Raw genomic sequence first — 14,304 nt, forward strand, 5'->3', positions numbered from 1 at the left:
TTAAAAACTAGAGAGACTGTATATGAGGCTTTGTTACAGTTTATTTGAATTTTGTATTCAAAAATATGTATCTGACAAATGTTAGTTAGATTTGTCAGTCAATAGTTTTTACTCCTGTTTGGCACTTAAGCAAAAACAAACAGAAAAAAAAACGTACAGATTGAAAACCGTTATTAATAGAAAAAAGCACCATTATTAAATCTACAAAATTAGTTTAGAAATGACAAGAAATAGAAAAAACAAAAAAACCCTTAACTACTTACAAAAATATTTGGACCAGATCATGTAATAGACAATACATTTTTTTTGGCTCAGTGTTGTAGTGTAGTTTAATACAAATATTCCTTTAGATTTTTTATCAGGAAAACAAACAAATGTTATAGATATATCAGAATATATGAGAAGTTATGACACCACAGAAATGTCTGAGAGGAATGCTGAGCTCTTTAATCCAGTGGAAGGAAACCTATGTAGACTGCCACAAACTAAAAAAGAAAAAGAATTACAGCTATATTAATAAAGGTGAACAATTTTACAGCACAATGCATTACATTTAAATAACAGATGAATGCATACCCCCAAAAAGCTTAAAAAAGCCCATGAACCTCTCCACTCTCAGTGTCCAGACAAATGTCATAGAAACACGGCCGAGTAGGAAGGCCAGGAATAGTCGGCATCTGCAGAAACAAATAAAATGAATATATATATATATATATATATATATATATATATATATATATATATATATATATATATATATATATATATATGACTACTCTTCCTACATAATTGTGAATTTGTTCTGGAATTAATGAATACGATTTATTTGAACAATCATGTAAAATTTTACTATGTAAAAATGTGAATATTACGCCACTTACTGTGCCAACCAGTGGGTAGAGAAAGCCTGCCCCTACACTCGCACGGATGTCACGAATTGGAAGAACAAATCCAGCAGGCACACCTTTCTTTTCAGCATCATGTGACAGAGACAGATGAGTTTTCGCCATACATATGGGCAGACTCGCAAAACCCTCGAGGGAGACAATAAAAGCTTTCTAAATGCAATTGCAACCTCACGTTTAAAGATATGTATTATCCACAGATATGTTTTGCTACACTTTTTCAATCCGTGTTGGATCCAATGTGCAGCTAGCCAACTTCTTGTTTGTTTTCAAGTATAATGGATCGTTTTCACATTTGCTGGGGAGAAACATCAAGTTCATAATTGTGGAAATGAATCTGTGAAAGTGGCCTGTCACAGCAACACGGTTTCCAAACAGGTGACGATCAATGCACTATTCATACCTGTTTGCTGTACAGGTCCACCTTGTGTTGGGCCTCTGGAAGAAGTTCAACGTCATCTGCACCATAGACCTTCTGAGCGATGATTCTGATCTTGTCTACAATAGGTAACTGCAATATAGGTAACGGACAACCGAAGAACAGGTAACTGTAAAATATGACTGCAGAGCAAACCCTCTAATATCGGAAGTAACATGTACATTTTTTTACCTCAACGTCATAGAGAAATTTGAAGCTGTTGGGTAGGTCTGCTGCTTTCTGCACTGCTCTAGCCAGATCTGCAGCGCCGGCGCCCCCGTCAGCCCAGTGAGAACAATGCACAGCATCGTACGCTCCCGCCTCTTTGGCTAGTTTACAGATCAGATCCAGCTCAGCCTTCGTGTCGGTCCTGCATTCAAGAGATGGCACTCGAGTCATACAGCAGTTTGATCAACAAGGTCTCAATATCTTCTCCCAGGCACTTTACTCACGTAAACGAATCTAGTCACACAGTCAAATTGGAGTACAAATTTTACCATCGTAAGATTCTGAGTATGACCTCCAATCACATATTTGCTGAGGAAATATTTACATTATTTTGTTATTATTTCATTAGTCGGTCTGTCCCGATGTAGAATGGGAATTTGCTCTTTCAGCTCTCCTTGAAGCATTTATAAGAGTTTGAACAAAACACATAAAAACAACAACTTAAGTGTTAACTTAACGGATGCAGATGCAATCAGCAGGTGCGGTCTTACTTGAAAGCATTGACAGCCACAACTACCGAACCCCAAAAAGCTGAGCGTTCTCCACTTGCTTCCTCATGTTACTACAGCCAGCTTCCAGCAGTGCCAGATTCTGCAGGAGGTCAAACCAACTTTATCAGTACCACATTAAGTTTTGGGAATGTTTCCAGAGCGAAGGTGCATGTAATGTTTCAATAGTTTTTCTATTTGATATGAAGTAAGCAGAAATGAGAACAGGTTTTTTTTTTTCGGTTAAACAAAAGACATATAAATGATATATAACAGTACCTCTTCGATATATTCTTTTGGCAGAGGCGTGCCTGCCGTGACCTACAGAAAAGATGCAACGCATATTTATTAAGTCCATGAACAAATTTATATAAGTTTAAATGGGAGAAAATCTACATGACAATGTAGATGCTGTATTCTCAGACTCACCGTTGGGCCGCCTCCATGCATCTTGAGTGCCCGAACGGTGGCAACCAAGACCACAACATGAGGCTTGAGACCAGAGTACCGACACTTGATATCGAAAAACTTCTCCATTCCAATATCTGCTCCAAAACCAGCTTCAGTGACTGGCAGAAAACAACAAACCCTTTAGGAATTGACACTGATAAGATCCAAGACAACCAAACAATACAATTCTTGCACAATTTTGGAAATAATATCAGCCAATAAGCAATTTACCATCCCGTCTCTAACAAAAGTGAGCAGCACTGCGCTGTGAGATACCTCAGTCAATTTCTGAGTTCCAACATCAGGACTAATGGATTTGAAAGATTTGCTTTGGTGCATCCGAAAAGACTCAAGCATGTGTATACTGCTGTATACAGTATACTAATTTTAAAGTCACGTGTGTATTCATATGCATCTTTTTTTGTAAGCCCCAAAGTTTGCGAATCATACTGGGGCTTAAGCAAATAACAAAAAAGGTGGCTTTGTACTTACCCACAAATCCGTGAGGTCCAACCAGTTTCAGTGCAATTTTATCTGCCAAGATTGAAGAGTTTCCATGCGCAATGTTTGCAAAAGGTCCAGCATGAACAAACACGGGGTTTCCTAAAACATACAAAAACTTACGACACTCATCTGAAGCACCAGAGAAAGACGCGACAAGAAAACAGCAGGGGAACCGATTTAAGCAACTAGAGCAGTTGGGAACGAATACGGGGTACGCAACCCAACACAATTCTTCTCACCTCTAGCGTCTGCATGAGGTTTGGCTTGATGGCATCTCGCATGAGTACCGTCAGAGCTCCACACACTCCCTAAGACACAGACATTACAGAATCAACACGGGACGAACTTCTACACACTTCGAGATAAAAATGAGACGCATGACAGCAGCACACCAAATCCTCGGTGGTGACAGGCTGACCGCTGCGACTGGTGGCCACCACCATTTTTGCAAGCCTCTGCGTTCATGTCAGCCAGGCTGGTGGTGAGAGCTAAAACTGCCATAATCTCACTGGCTACAGTGATGTCAAACTGGGCCTGGGGGAAAAAAAAAAAAACTGGGTATTGCCTGCCAACAGAATGAGATCAAATGCTTTGGTTCCCTTGTCATTACAACTGATTAAACATGCATGTTTTGTCTGTTTCGACTCTCAAGTTCTGTTTTTTATTCAGTCATAACAGACTAATACTGCAGAAAGACAAGACATTATCCATGGCCCACATGGGATAGAAATAAAAGGTAACTCCTGAGCTATTAAAAGTTAATGTTCTTTGAACAAGATCACAAAACATTTCTTCTGCTGGTGGACAAGCCACAAGACTCTATTACGTGAATTATTAGAAGCTACTACCATTATTGTAGTGTTACTCAGTTTTACAGGCTTTATAAAATAAAGCAAGTCTTGAATCTAAAGCATTTGGTAATATGTGGTAATGTGTGCGATGCTCACAGTTCTGGTGAAGCCCTTCTCAGTTGGAGATTGGCCAACGGTGATTTTTCTCAGAAAGCGATCATTTGTGTCCAGCACTTAAAAAAATTAAATTTTACGATTTACATTTCATCCAGATGTGCATATGCTATAAAAATGTATCATTTTCACCAACATTAAAACGAATAGCAATCTAAACAAATGTTCAAGTGTTAAAGATTTTTGATTTCAGATCAATTGTCTCTATAGCATAAGAACAAATGCATTCTATCATACCTCGCTGCCAAGTTATGGACTCGGGTCAATGTCCAGCCTGGCGAAGGCGTGTGATTTCCTCTTCTGTTAACGTGCTGGGGTCAGTTTTCTTTATACCTAGTTTCTATCAATACAATAAAAAGTATAGAAAGCATGACAATGAAAGAGCTAAACTAATGCAAATCTTAGAGAGAGGCTATAAAATTACAAAAAGAAGCAAATAAACATTATTCTTACTTCAAGTCTGTTGATCTGAACTGGGCAAAACTTCCTCTGACCTCCAGTCAAGGGTACCAACCGATTAAATAGAGCCTAATGCAGTGATAGAATGACATTTAGTTGTTGATAGGGACTAAGCAATTCTTAAATTGTGATGCAGATAATATAATTTAAACTGGTGCAGAGGCACATTTAAATTGCTCATTTTCTCAGTATTAAGCTATGATAACACTCGGGTTGCAGCGTAAAGGTCAAAGAAACAATGAATTTTGCCAGTGTTAGTGTTTTGCAAAACTGTGTTAGATGATAACACTTAAAACGGGAATAAAACTTAATGTTGTAAATTACCTGTATTTAAGTTATTATACTTAAAGCAACCCTACTTGTAGTTTGATTGATATTACTTGGAAGGCACCAAAAAAGTGATTTGTAGAAAAAAAAAAAAAAAAAAAATTTAAATACAAAAAAAAAAAAAATAAATGTAAAATAATAAAATAAATAATATATAATAATAATAATATATAATAATATAATAATAAAATATATATATATATATATATATATATATATATATATATATATATATATATATATATATATTAATTAATATATTTTTGCAAACAAACTCTTTTATTAATGATTAATGTTTTGTCTAATGCTATTACGTGTTACATATAGCGAATTAGCTGACAGCCTTAATCACGTTTGACCAAAAATTCATCCATGATCGCATCAGAATGTGATATCGGGGATCCAATAAATGAATGAAGACAAGACAATACCTTATCAGACTGGGTGGCTTCGTGGAACATACGAGCATCAATTGCAGCAGCCACCAGGTTATTGGCTGCTGTGATGGCATGAATGTCACCAGTAAGATGAAGATTGAACTTAAAAGAGAAGACGATCGCTAAATGCATGCTTTTATACAGCTTTATCAAATCACAAGAATCTGATGCAAAAGGAATACCTCTTCCATGGGAATAACTTGCGAGTAGCCCCCACCAGCAGCACCACCTATAGATAGAAAACTTAAGGTTACATTTTCCGTAGTTGCTCTCACTCCTATGAAAACTGATAAGATTTTTTTACTTCCTTTGTGCAAGTTTAGTAAACAAACCTTGATTTAACAAACCTGTTATGTAATATTGTTTGGTAAAATATGGTATTACTATCGTCTTATCATCATTACTTACCTTTGATGCCAAATGTTGGACCTTGTGATGGTTGGCGCACACATGCAAACGCATTAAGCTTCAGATGAGCCCCAAGTGCTTGAACCAAGCCTATTGTAGTTGTACTCTTTCCTTCACCCAGAGGAGTCGGAGTGATTCTACATTAAACAAAGTATCAATAGCTTACAAGGCGCTCATTTCAATTTCGATTTAAATTAAACGTATCATTTTTTTCTCTCTCAATGAAGTTTAAAAAAGATACCCGGTAACGACCACATATTTGCCGTCAGGTTGAGTCTGCAGTCGATCAATTGTTTTCAGTTGGACTTTGGCTTTGGTCCTGCCGTAGAGCTCAACCTCATCCGAGAAAAGACCGATTTCCTTAGCAAGCCATTCAATGGGTTTAGGTACACAGGAGCGAGAGATGGTGACATCACTGCATAATGAAAAATGAACAAACAATGGCAAGAACAAAAATTTGATTATTCAAACAGCCGTTTAATTCAAGGAATTGTTCATAACTGAAAATGATCCATGCCAAAAAAAATAAATCTTGAAAGGTGGTGAATACTGTTAATGTAATTAACACTGCTGAGGACATCCAAATGATTTGTTTGAGGAGCTATTATATTGTTTTAGAACACTTTTTTTTTTTAGCTTGACAGTGCATTGTGACTGTAAACTATCATTAGATGTCATCACATTTACTACAAATACGGTTTGTTTTTCTTTTGCATAGCTAAAAATGCATCAAACCTTGGAACAGGCCGTTGCAGGTCGAGTGCGGTGTAATTTATGTTCCACTTCCCAGGTTCTTGTGCTTGAAGGAAATGCTTGGCACTCAGAACTGTGTTCTGAGAAATTAAAAGAAAAGTATAAAGAGTGAGTTTAAAAGCAGTTCTTGAGCCAAAAACTCTTGACTTGTACATTCACTATATGGACAGAAGTATTGGGAAACCCCCTTCTGTAGAACAGAAAAAGGCACTTCCAAAACTGTGGCAACAAAGATAGACAAATAAATTCCCTGGGAGTATTCTGTACACTGGGTTTTTGTGCTTTTGCCTTTATACACCACAATGGGATTGAGATTTATTTTGACCATTGACCATTTAGGAGTTAAGCAATCTGCCTCCTTTTTCAGGGGCTCCAAAGTATTTTGACAAAGCTACAGTTCAGAAAGTTAAGTGACTTGTGGTTAGAGACCTTCAGGTTAGAGGTCTGAATCTTCATCCGTGAGGCAATGACTGCTACCAACTTGTAAATATAAGCACAGTTGCACATCAAATTTTGAGTTCCCTCCACGGAGATGCTTTGCCAGGTCTTCAGTGCGGCTGAGGTCTTCACTTTGAGCTGCTTCTTGTTTGTGGGTCTTTTTGCCGTCAGTCTTGTGCTTAAATGGGCTTTGGATTCCAAAACATGGAAAGCTTTTTTTTTATGTTTTCTGGTAAAATGTTCCTTTTCTTCAATGTTACCAGTTCTTTGCACCTTGTTGTAAACCCTCTGTACTTACATTCAAAGCATTTCTTGATTGTAGATTTTTGACGATGCGCCTACCTCCTCTAGAGTATTCTTGATTTCTGTTGATATTATGAAAGGGGTTTTTCTTTACCAAGGAAAGGACTGTGTGATCATCCACTTTAGTCGTCTTCCAGGCCCTTGATGCTGTTGAAAAATTTAGCCAACCATTGACCTGGCCACGACTAAGGTTTTTGCTATCTCTCTTATAGATTGTTTTTTTCAAGCTTGATGAGGACCTCCTTCACTTTTCCTTGGACTTCATAGTGGTAGCAACAATCAAAATGGTTTCAAATGCAGCTCTCTCATAACTCCAATTCTTTTATCTGCTTAATTTGTTTTGAAATACTGAGGAAATAGACAGCGCCTGGTCAATTAACCTCTTAATCAGCTGTCCAAATACTATTGTGCCCTTGAAAATGGAGATGCTTTGCATAAAATGGCTGGAACTCCTAAATGTTAAATGTCATAAATCTGCACTTCAAATCACATTTTTGTTTTATTTCAAATACTTTGTAGTGGTTTATAGAGGCAAAATTAAGCATAATCATAAATAACTCTGGGCAAATACAATTTTTGTTACTGTCCATACTGGATTCAAGGAACTGTTTTTCCTTTGCCAAGGCCTATAATGACAGGGAAACCATGCTGTATCCATATGGGAATGTATTAGTACTGAAGGGATGTGAACATTGCAATGGCACCATTCACAGATGTTCTACAAAATCTATAAATTATATATTTTCATAATAAATGTACGTCAATCAAGGCATTTTTCCTAATGCAGATGTTGAGAAACCTTCATCAGAATTTAGTTACTAAATATAAAAAATGTGCTCTGGCCAAGACATACCAGATACAGAGTAAAATATTAATTCAAGTGAAAAAGTTAGTCAAGTATAAAAAGTAAACCAAAAAAAACCAGTGTCCATTAGAAACAGGAATAATGTACCTGCATGAGCATGGCTACAGTCATTGGACCGACTCCTCCAGGTACAGGTGTAATAAAAGCAGCCTTATCTTTAGCAGAGTCAAAGTGAACGTCTCCAACGATCCTCTTCCCACTTGGCCTGCTGCTGTCTGAGATAAAAATTTAAGTGACTGAATGACCATGTTTCCGAACCATGGATTTTACAGGTTCACCCGAGTTACTGTTCCAATTCTGAAATCTTTATGACTTATAATACTTCACATCCATAAAACATCTGTTTTTAAGGTTTCAAAATATGAACACCATGTTGGGAAACCACAAAAAAACCTAAAGGATTTCTCTAAATAACAGTGACCAGATTAACCGCTCGGGACTGATGAATTACTCAAACTTATCACAAAATGATAAAGCAGTTGTTGATCATCCAGAGAGTTAATGACAACATATCAAGATATTTAAAGGATCTCTGTTTTTGAGCAATTCCTCTTAAGTACTGAAATCAACTTTCAGGCCCTTTATGTGAAAGGTATTGTACAAATGTGAACTGCATGTAATCGCACAATCATATGTTCATTTATAACAAAATTAAAATAGAAAGCAATGTAGCACACGTGCATTAATTTAATCTTTCATATCATTGTGTATATCATGCAGAAAGCCTGTATTCATTCTCCACATGCATTATTCAGTACTAATAAAACGATGCATTATCATATTTTTAAGAAAATGAATGTTAACATTCCTTCCTTAATTTTCCTGAAATCTGGTATCACTAATTCGACTTATACCAATTAAAAGGAAAAGCAGGAAACATTTAACTGAAAAAAATCATATATTTGTAAATCAAGTTAAAACATGGTATACTCCTACTGAAAAACTGCATTTAAAAAGTGCATGCGTTACAATCTACATACCTGTGATGGGGTTAATACCACAGTCAATGACAACGGCACCGTCCTTCAGCCACTCTCCACGAACCATCTCTGGTTTACCAATCCCAGTCACCAATATGTCTGCCTGTCCCACCTACAACACAAAGTACAGTACAAATAATAATGTCACAAACAACAACTATCTGACAATTCGTTTTAATCATTTTTGTATCTAGTCTTCTAAAATGTAAACAATGTGTTTACATATTGAAATCTGCCCATTTGCGATCAATGGATTTGCTTGATTTTTGACTAATTAATAGAACTTTCACTTCAAGTTTAAAAAAAAAAAAATGTATTAACAATTCTTGTAATCTCTGTACCTCAGAAGCTAAGTCCGCCGTCTTTGAATGACAGGTGAGCACAGTCGCATGATTCCAAAGCAGAAGGTCGTGCATTGGTGCGCCAACAATCTTACTCCGGCCAATCACCACGGCCCTTTTTCCTGCCAGCGATACACCTAAACAAGACATTGTAGAAATGAAATTATGAATAAATCGCCATCTGAAATGGAATCTTTTGAAATATAAACGGTTTTAAGCTCCAAAAACACAATAAGGGACTCTTTAACTAACTAAAGTCATTGATCACCTCATATACGCAAACCCAAAGCAACGGGGAACAGTCAGTCTTATCAAAGTAGGTCTTGCATGGCCTATCATAAAGTAATGATGGCTAACGTTTGATCTATTTGACTGGTTGTTACATTTAGATTTTGTAATAGAGATGATCATTCAAAGTGATAGTATCTCTTCAAAGGACAGGGAGCTGTATGTCAGTAGGGATACTCTTGAACCCTCGTAAGGAGTAAAAAACAAACAAACCACCAGTGTAGTTTACGGTGTCTTCTAAAAGTTAACTTTGAACATTCTTAATCCAGTCTTAATGCGGTCACAAACCAGACGAGAAGCACAGTTAGAGTGTTCCAGTGTATGAGAACGAGTTTGATAGTGTGTGCGAAAGTAACAGTCCTTTTGTGCAGAAGGAAAAAAAAAAAACGAGTTTGGAATGATAATAGAACAAAGGACTTTACATTAGAGAGTAATTCTCACTGTTAACTAGTTGCTTATTACCATGCACATTACAAGCATATCGTCTATTACTACTTTTCTGCATAAGCATATTTTTGATCCCTTGATTCTACCCCATACCCCAGCCATTTACTAACTATTAATAAGTAGCAAACTTAAAGCGAAAACCGTATAGTAACTTCTCTCTTTATGCACATATCACACGTCTCAGCAAATTAATTATTTAGCATACATAATAAATTAGCTTTTTTTTTTTAAATCAGTTGACAACCCTACCCCGTCTGAAGTCTTGGTGTTTGTCTCACCTGTTTGTTTGATGAGCTCCATACATCCGTTGGGAGTACAAGGGATAAAACAGTCTCCAAGATCGCCGCGTGCCAGTTTCCCCGCATTTATACTCGTCAATCTGAAGCAAGCGAAGAAAAGACTTTCTTTAACAATTTAAACAGTTTGCGTTATTAATCTGTTGAAAGAAACGTTAAGTCTACGTTCAATCGTGTTGTTCAAGAGAGAGTTATTTTTCCTGTACCCATCCACATCTTTCTCTGGAGCCACACTGTTGACGATCCTTTCTGTATTAATAGCGTGGACGGAGTCGAGGGGCAGCTGGACTATGAGCCCGTGAATCTTGGAGTCCTCGTTGACTTTCATGACGCTGCTCATAACCTTCAGAACACGAAGTTGATTACAAATAGCTAAATCTAAAACAGCCGTTAACAGCAGACATAAATCGTGGATTAACAGTTAATGGCTCCAGCTATCCTACATCATTTTCAGTTGCAGTCCTTGGAAGCTTCATATGCACAGCACTGATCCCGATCTAAAAAAACAAGACGGTGATAGTCATTAAAGGCTCACACGGAGAATTTTTTTATTTCGCTATGTTCCTTTAAGACAAATTGCATTTAAAATGTCTGAATCACTGTGCTGAACGTGGTTTTACCTCAGCAGCTGCCTTCAGCTTCATGCTGATGTACAAGTTTGAGTCCTCTCTATCTCCCACCTACAACAAAACACAAACATTCAAGCAACGTTTAAAAAACATTTCATTGGAAAAAAAATGTATGAAAATGTCTTTCCTCTATTCCAGTTTATGCTTTTGAACACGTTCTTAAACGCAATAAAGCGATGCACAAACGATTACCATCAATATTCATCAGTACTTCACAAATGATTAACTGTCATTCACAGACAAGTGACCACTGACCTGTAACACCACAAGGCCCGGTCTGAAATTGGGAAGAGTCGCTCTCATGCCTTCCACCTCTTCCTTCAGTCTCCCTCTTACCTGACTGGAGAAACAAGGATTCGGAATAAGCTGTGCAAGTCATGGTGTAAGAAAAGTAGACTACACCGACTTACAAACACATCTACTTTCTACATCTACTAATACAGCTTTCTCTCAAATCTACATCACACATTTTAGATTAATAAATAATAGATGTGTGTCAGAACAGACAACTACATAGTACAGCTGCTGATAACTGGTGTTGAATTTCAGGGATACCAATCTTTCCTGTTAGGAAGCGCAAGTTGGAATTGGTTATCCTTCCTGCGCTTTTATTGACATTAGTGTTTTGATCAGGTCTTTCTTTCCTTTTGCGCCATGAGGTAGTACCCACAACCCAATCAGGCACAGGTAGCCCAGTTCCTCCAGGATGGCACATCTATGTTTCACGAGGAGGTTCAGTGTGTCTCGAGAGCATGGTGAGATATTGGGAGAAGAGCTGTGAAACTAGGAGAGCTGGGAAGTAGAATAGAAACATCCCAAAAGCAAGACCCGCATCCACTCCTTTGTGCAAGGAGGAACAGCAGGAGCATTATCTCCACCTAGCCTTATCTCCACATGACTACAGCCCCATTGACTCCCTCTGCCAATGCTAACGCGGAGACATTACCCGTTGGATGTGCCAGAAATTTGGATTTGGAAACAAAGATGAAGTTCTCAAGGTGAATGCGTACTTTGACTCTAGAGGTCAAACAACTAAAAAGTCAAGAATCTTGGTGCGATTCTGAGACGGACCTTAGTTTTAGTAGTCATGTCAAAGCAGTAACTAAATCAGCATACTATCACCTGAAAAACATTGCAAGATGCAATGTTTTGTTTGTAGTCCAGACTTGTTCATGCCTCTATCACCAGCAAGGTGAATTATTGTAATGGTCTCCTCACGGCCTTCTCAAGAAGATCATTAGACAGCTGTAGCTCACCCAGAACGCTGCTGCCAGGATTCTGACTAGAACCAAAAAATCTCAGCATATCACACTAGTCCTCAGGTCCTTACACGGGCTTCCAGCTACATTTTAAAGTACTTTTACTCAATGGCCTAGGACCTCAATACACTGTAGATATGCACTTGACAAATGCACAACATAATGCACAAGACATTTAAGCACGTCTTAAAAACGTTCGCATTTTAAATGCCATGAGAAAATCATTTCAGAGCGGTCAACCTAAAACAGAGTTTCAGAAATGTCATTTGAATAGGATTTCAAACCACAGACAAAGCCATTTCATGTATTTTTTTTTTTGCTTTTACACTAGCTAACTATAATTGGAAATGCACAAAAATAAGAGTTGGATTAAACAAAAATAGTCACAGGATAAATAAGAAACTGTATAAAAGCATTCATCAGTGCACTGAATGGCTAACTAAATGGCTTTTGCACTAAGGGTCTTGTAATAAGGGTCAGTTGGAGATCATGTGATGTTTGGTCTCCTTGAATAAGTCTATGCAAAAAAATGCACGGGTTGCATAATAGTCTTTTAAACTTTAACATCGATAAACGAGATCAATGGAAATCCCCAGTTAATGTCTCAAAGTTCAGAGTTCAATGCGCCCAAAAACCCTTGTAACAATCACTAATGCTGGGGCATAAAAACGCACTCAGCTTTAAACAGATACAAGCGAACGTGAAACACGTAAATAAAAAAAATGCAAAGCTTCATCACCGTGACATGAATAAAAAAAAAAAACAAACTTAGAAAGTAGCTTACGCTGAGATCGTTTTCCCGCAGATGACTTGGGCTGGCATCGTGAGATTTGAAAAGCGCTGCGGATTTAAAGTGAGGTGAGGTTTTGTGTTCTGCAGTTTGCACGGTTAACAGAGAGCACGTGTTGAAGTCTTCTTCCACTTCTTTCTCGAGCCCTGTGTCCGTCTGACGTTACGAACTGAATCCGCCCCCGCGTTTCTGAACACCGTCAAGTGCGTAATACGTCAATGACGTGCTTCTGGCTGCACCAATCAACACCCGAGGCGCCTTAAGACGAGGAATACAACAGAAGGCTATAGTAAAGCGAGAAATGTTAGAAATACAACTTTCACTCTATAAGAGTTATCTATCTATCTATCTATCTATCTATCTATCTATCTATCTATCTATCTATCTATCTATCTATCTATCTATCTATCTATCTATCTATCTATCTATCTATCTATCTATCTATCTGTCTGTTAAATATGAAATTACAAACTTTGGAATGTAATAAATCCCCATAAATGCAGAAATGTGCCTATATCATTCATCCCGAAACACATTCTTTATTTAAATAAAAACATACATGAACAAGAAAACCAAAATATGAAATGGCATGAATGTATATTTACTTAATAATCCAATATTTTGTAGAGGAGGTCAAAACAGAAATACTGACTTGGGAGAAAAAAAAAAAAAAACCCTGTTTATCATGTTCTATACATGCCTATTCTTCTTTCAAAATAAATAAATAAAATCTCTAAAACACAAACACCTCATAGCATTAATAAATCCAAAAGTATGTTTTCCTCCATGTTTGAAATTTTTGTAATAATATTCGATCAGCTGCCGAAAAAAGAGTTCGGCTTGAAAAATGTAAATATTACTACTTAGAAATTAAGATTACCTCAGAAAGTATTGGTAGCCTAACGCTTACGAACAATAATTAATTCTATATTTTTAGCAAAACAAGCAAAATGCAAACAAGTTGAGCACATCTCAATTTTCATGAATGGGTTAATGCATATGTTAATGAAACTAAAAACATGAGTAAACTGTAAATAAAAGTAACCCTGCCGTTCTAAATTAACGCACATCGACAATACATGAAACAAAGCTTTATTCGCATGCATGATTTGTTCTGATAATCATGTATTTGCAGGCGGTGAACACACATCTACTGCATCTCCACACAGCTGAGTCAATTCTGATGAAGCAGCTGACCACGGTGTCCACCTTCACACAGAGTCTGACTTCATGAAATTCGCAAAGCTTCTGAAAGTTTGGTTTCACTGACTGATGTTTTATGAGCAGACTCTGGATGTTTTTGCTGACTCTGGGCTCTGAGGATGA

The 14,304-nt window shown here is 37.3% G+C and overlaps 1 protein-coding gene across 1 annotated transcript; it reads right to left on the reverse strand.

The window, feature by feature from the left end:
* Positions 1–23: 23 nt before the first annotated feature.
* On the reverse strand, positions 24–13,163 carry LOC122362215 (C-1-tetrahydrofolate synthase, cytoplasmic-like). Its single transcript, XM_043263559.1, is given in 30 exon segments — positions 24–485; positions 577–677; positions 882–1,034; positions 1,309–1,416; positions 1,516–1,693; positions 2,043–2,070; positions 2,073–2,142; positions 2,319–2,360; positions 2,469–2,608; positions 2,982–3,108; positions 3,233–3,301; positions 3,386–3,451; positions 3,453–3,527; positions 3,941–4,017; positions 4,196–4,298; positions 4,412–4,486; positions 5,176–5,283; positions 5,364–5,410; positions 5,590–5,726; positions 5,831–6,004; positions 6,325–6,422; positions 8,036–8,163; positions 8,929–9,040; positions 9,270–9,406; positions 10,283–10,383; positions 10,507–10,643; positions 10,744–10,797; positions 10,921–10,980; positions 11,185–11,269; positions 12,973–13,163. Coding segments are annotated over 29 exon segments (2,817 nt in total). The 5' UTR covers positions 13,011–13,163; the 3' UTR covers positions 24–485; positions 577–587.
* Positions 13,164–14,304: the final 1,141 nt, after the last annotated feature.

This window comes from Puntigrus tetrazona, chromosome 17 (genome assembly GCF_018831695.1).
Source record: "Puntigrus tetrazona isolate hp1 chromosome 17, ASM1883169v1, whole genome shotgun sequence".
Lineage (NCBI taxonomy): Eukaryota > Metazoa > Chordata > Actinopteri > Cypriniformes > Cyprinidae > Puntigrus > Puntigrus tetrazona.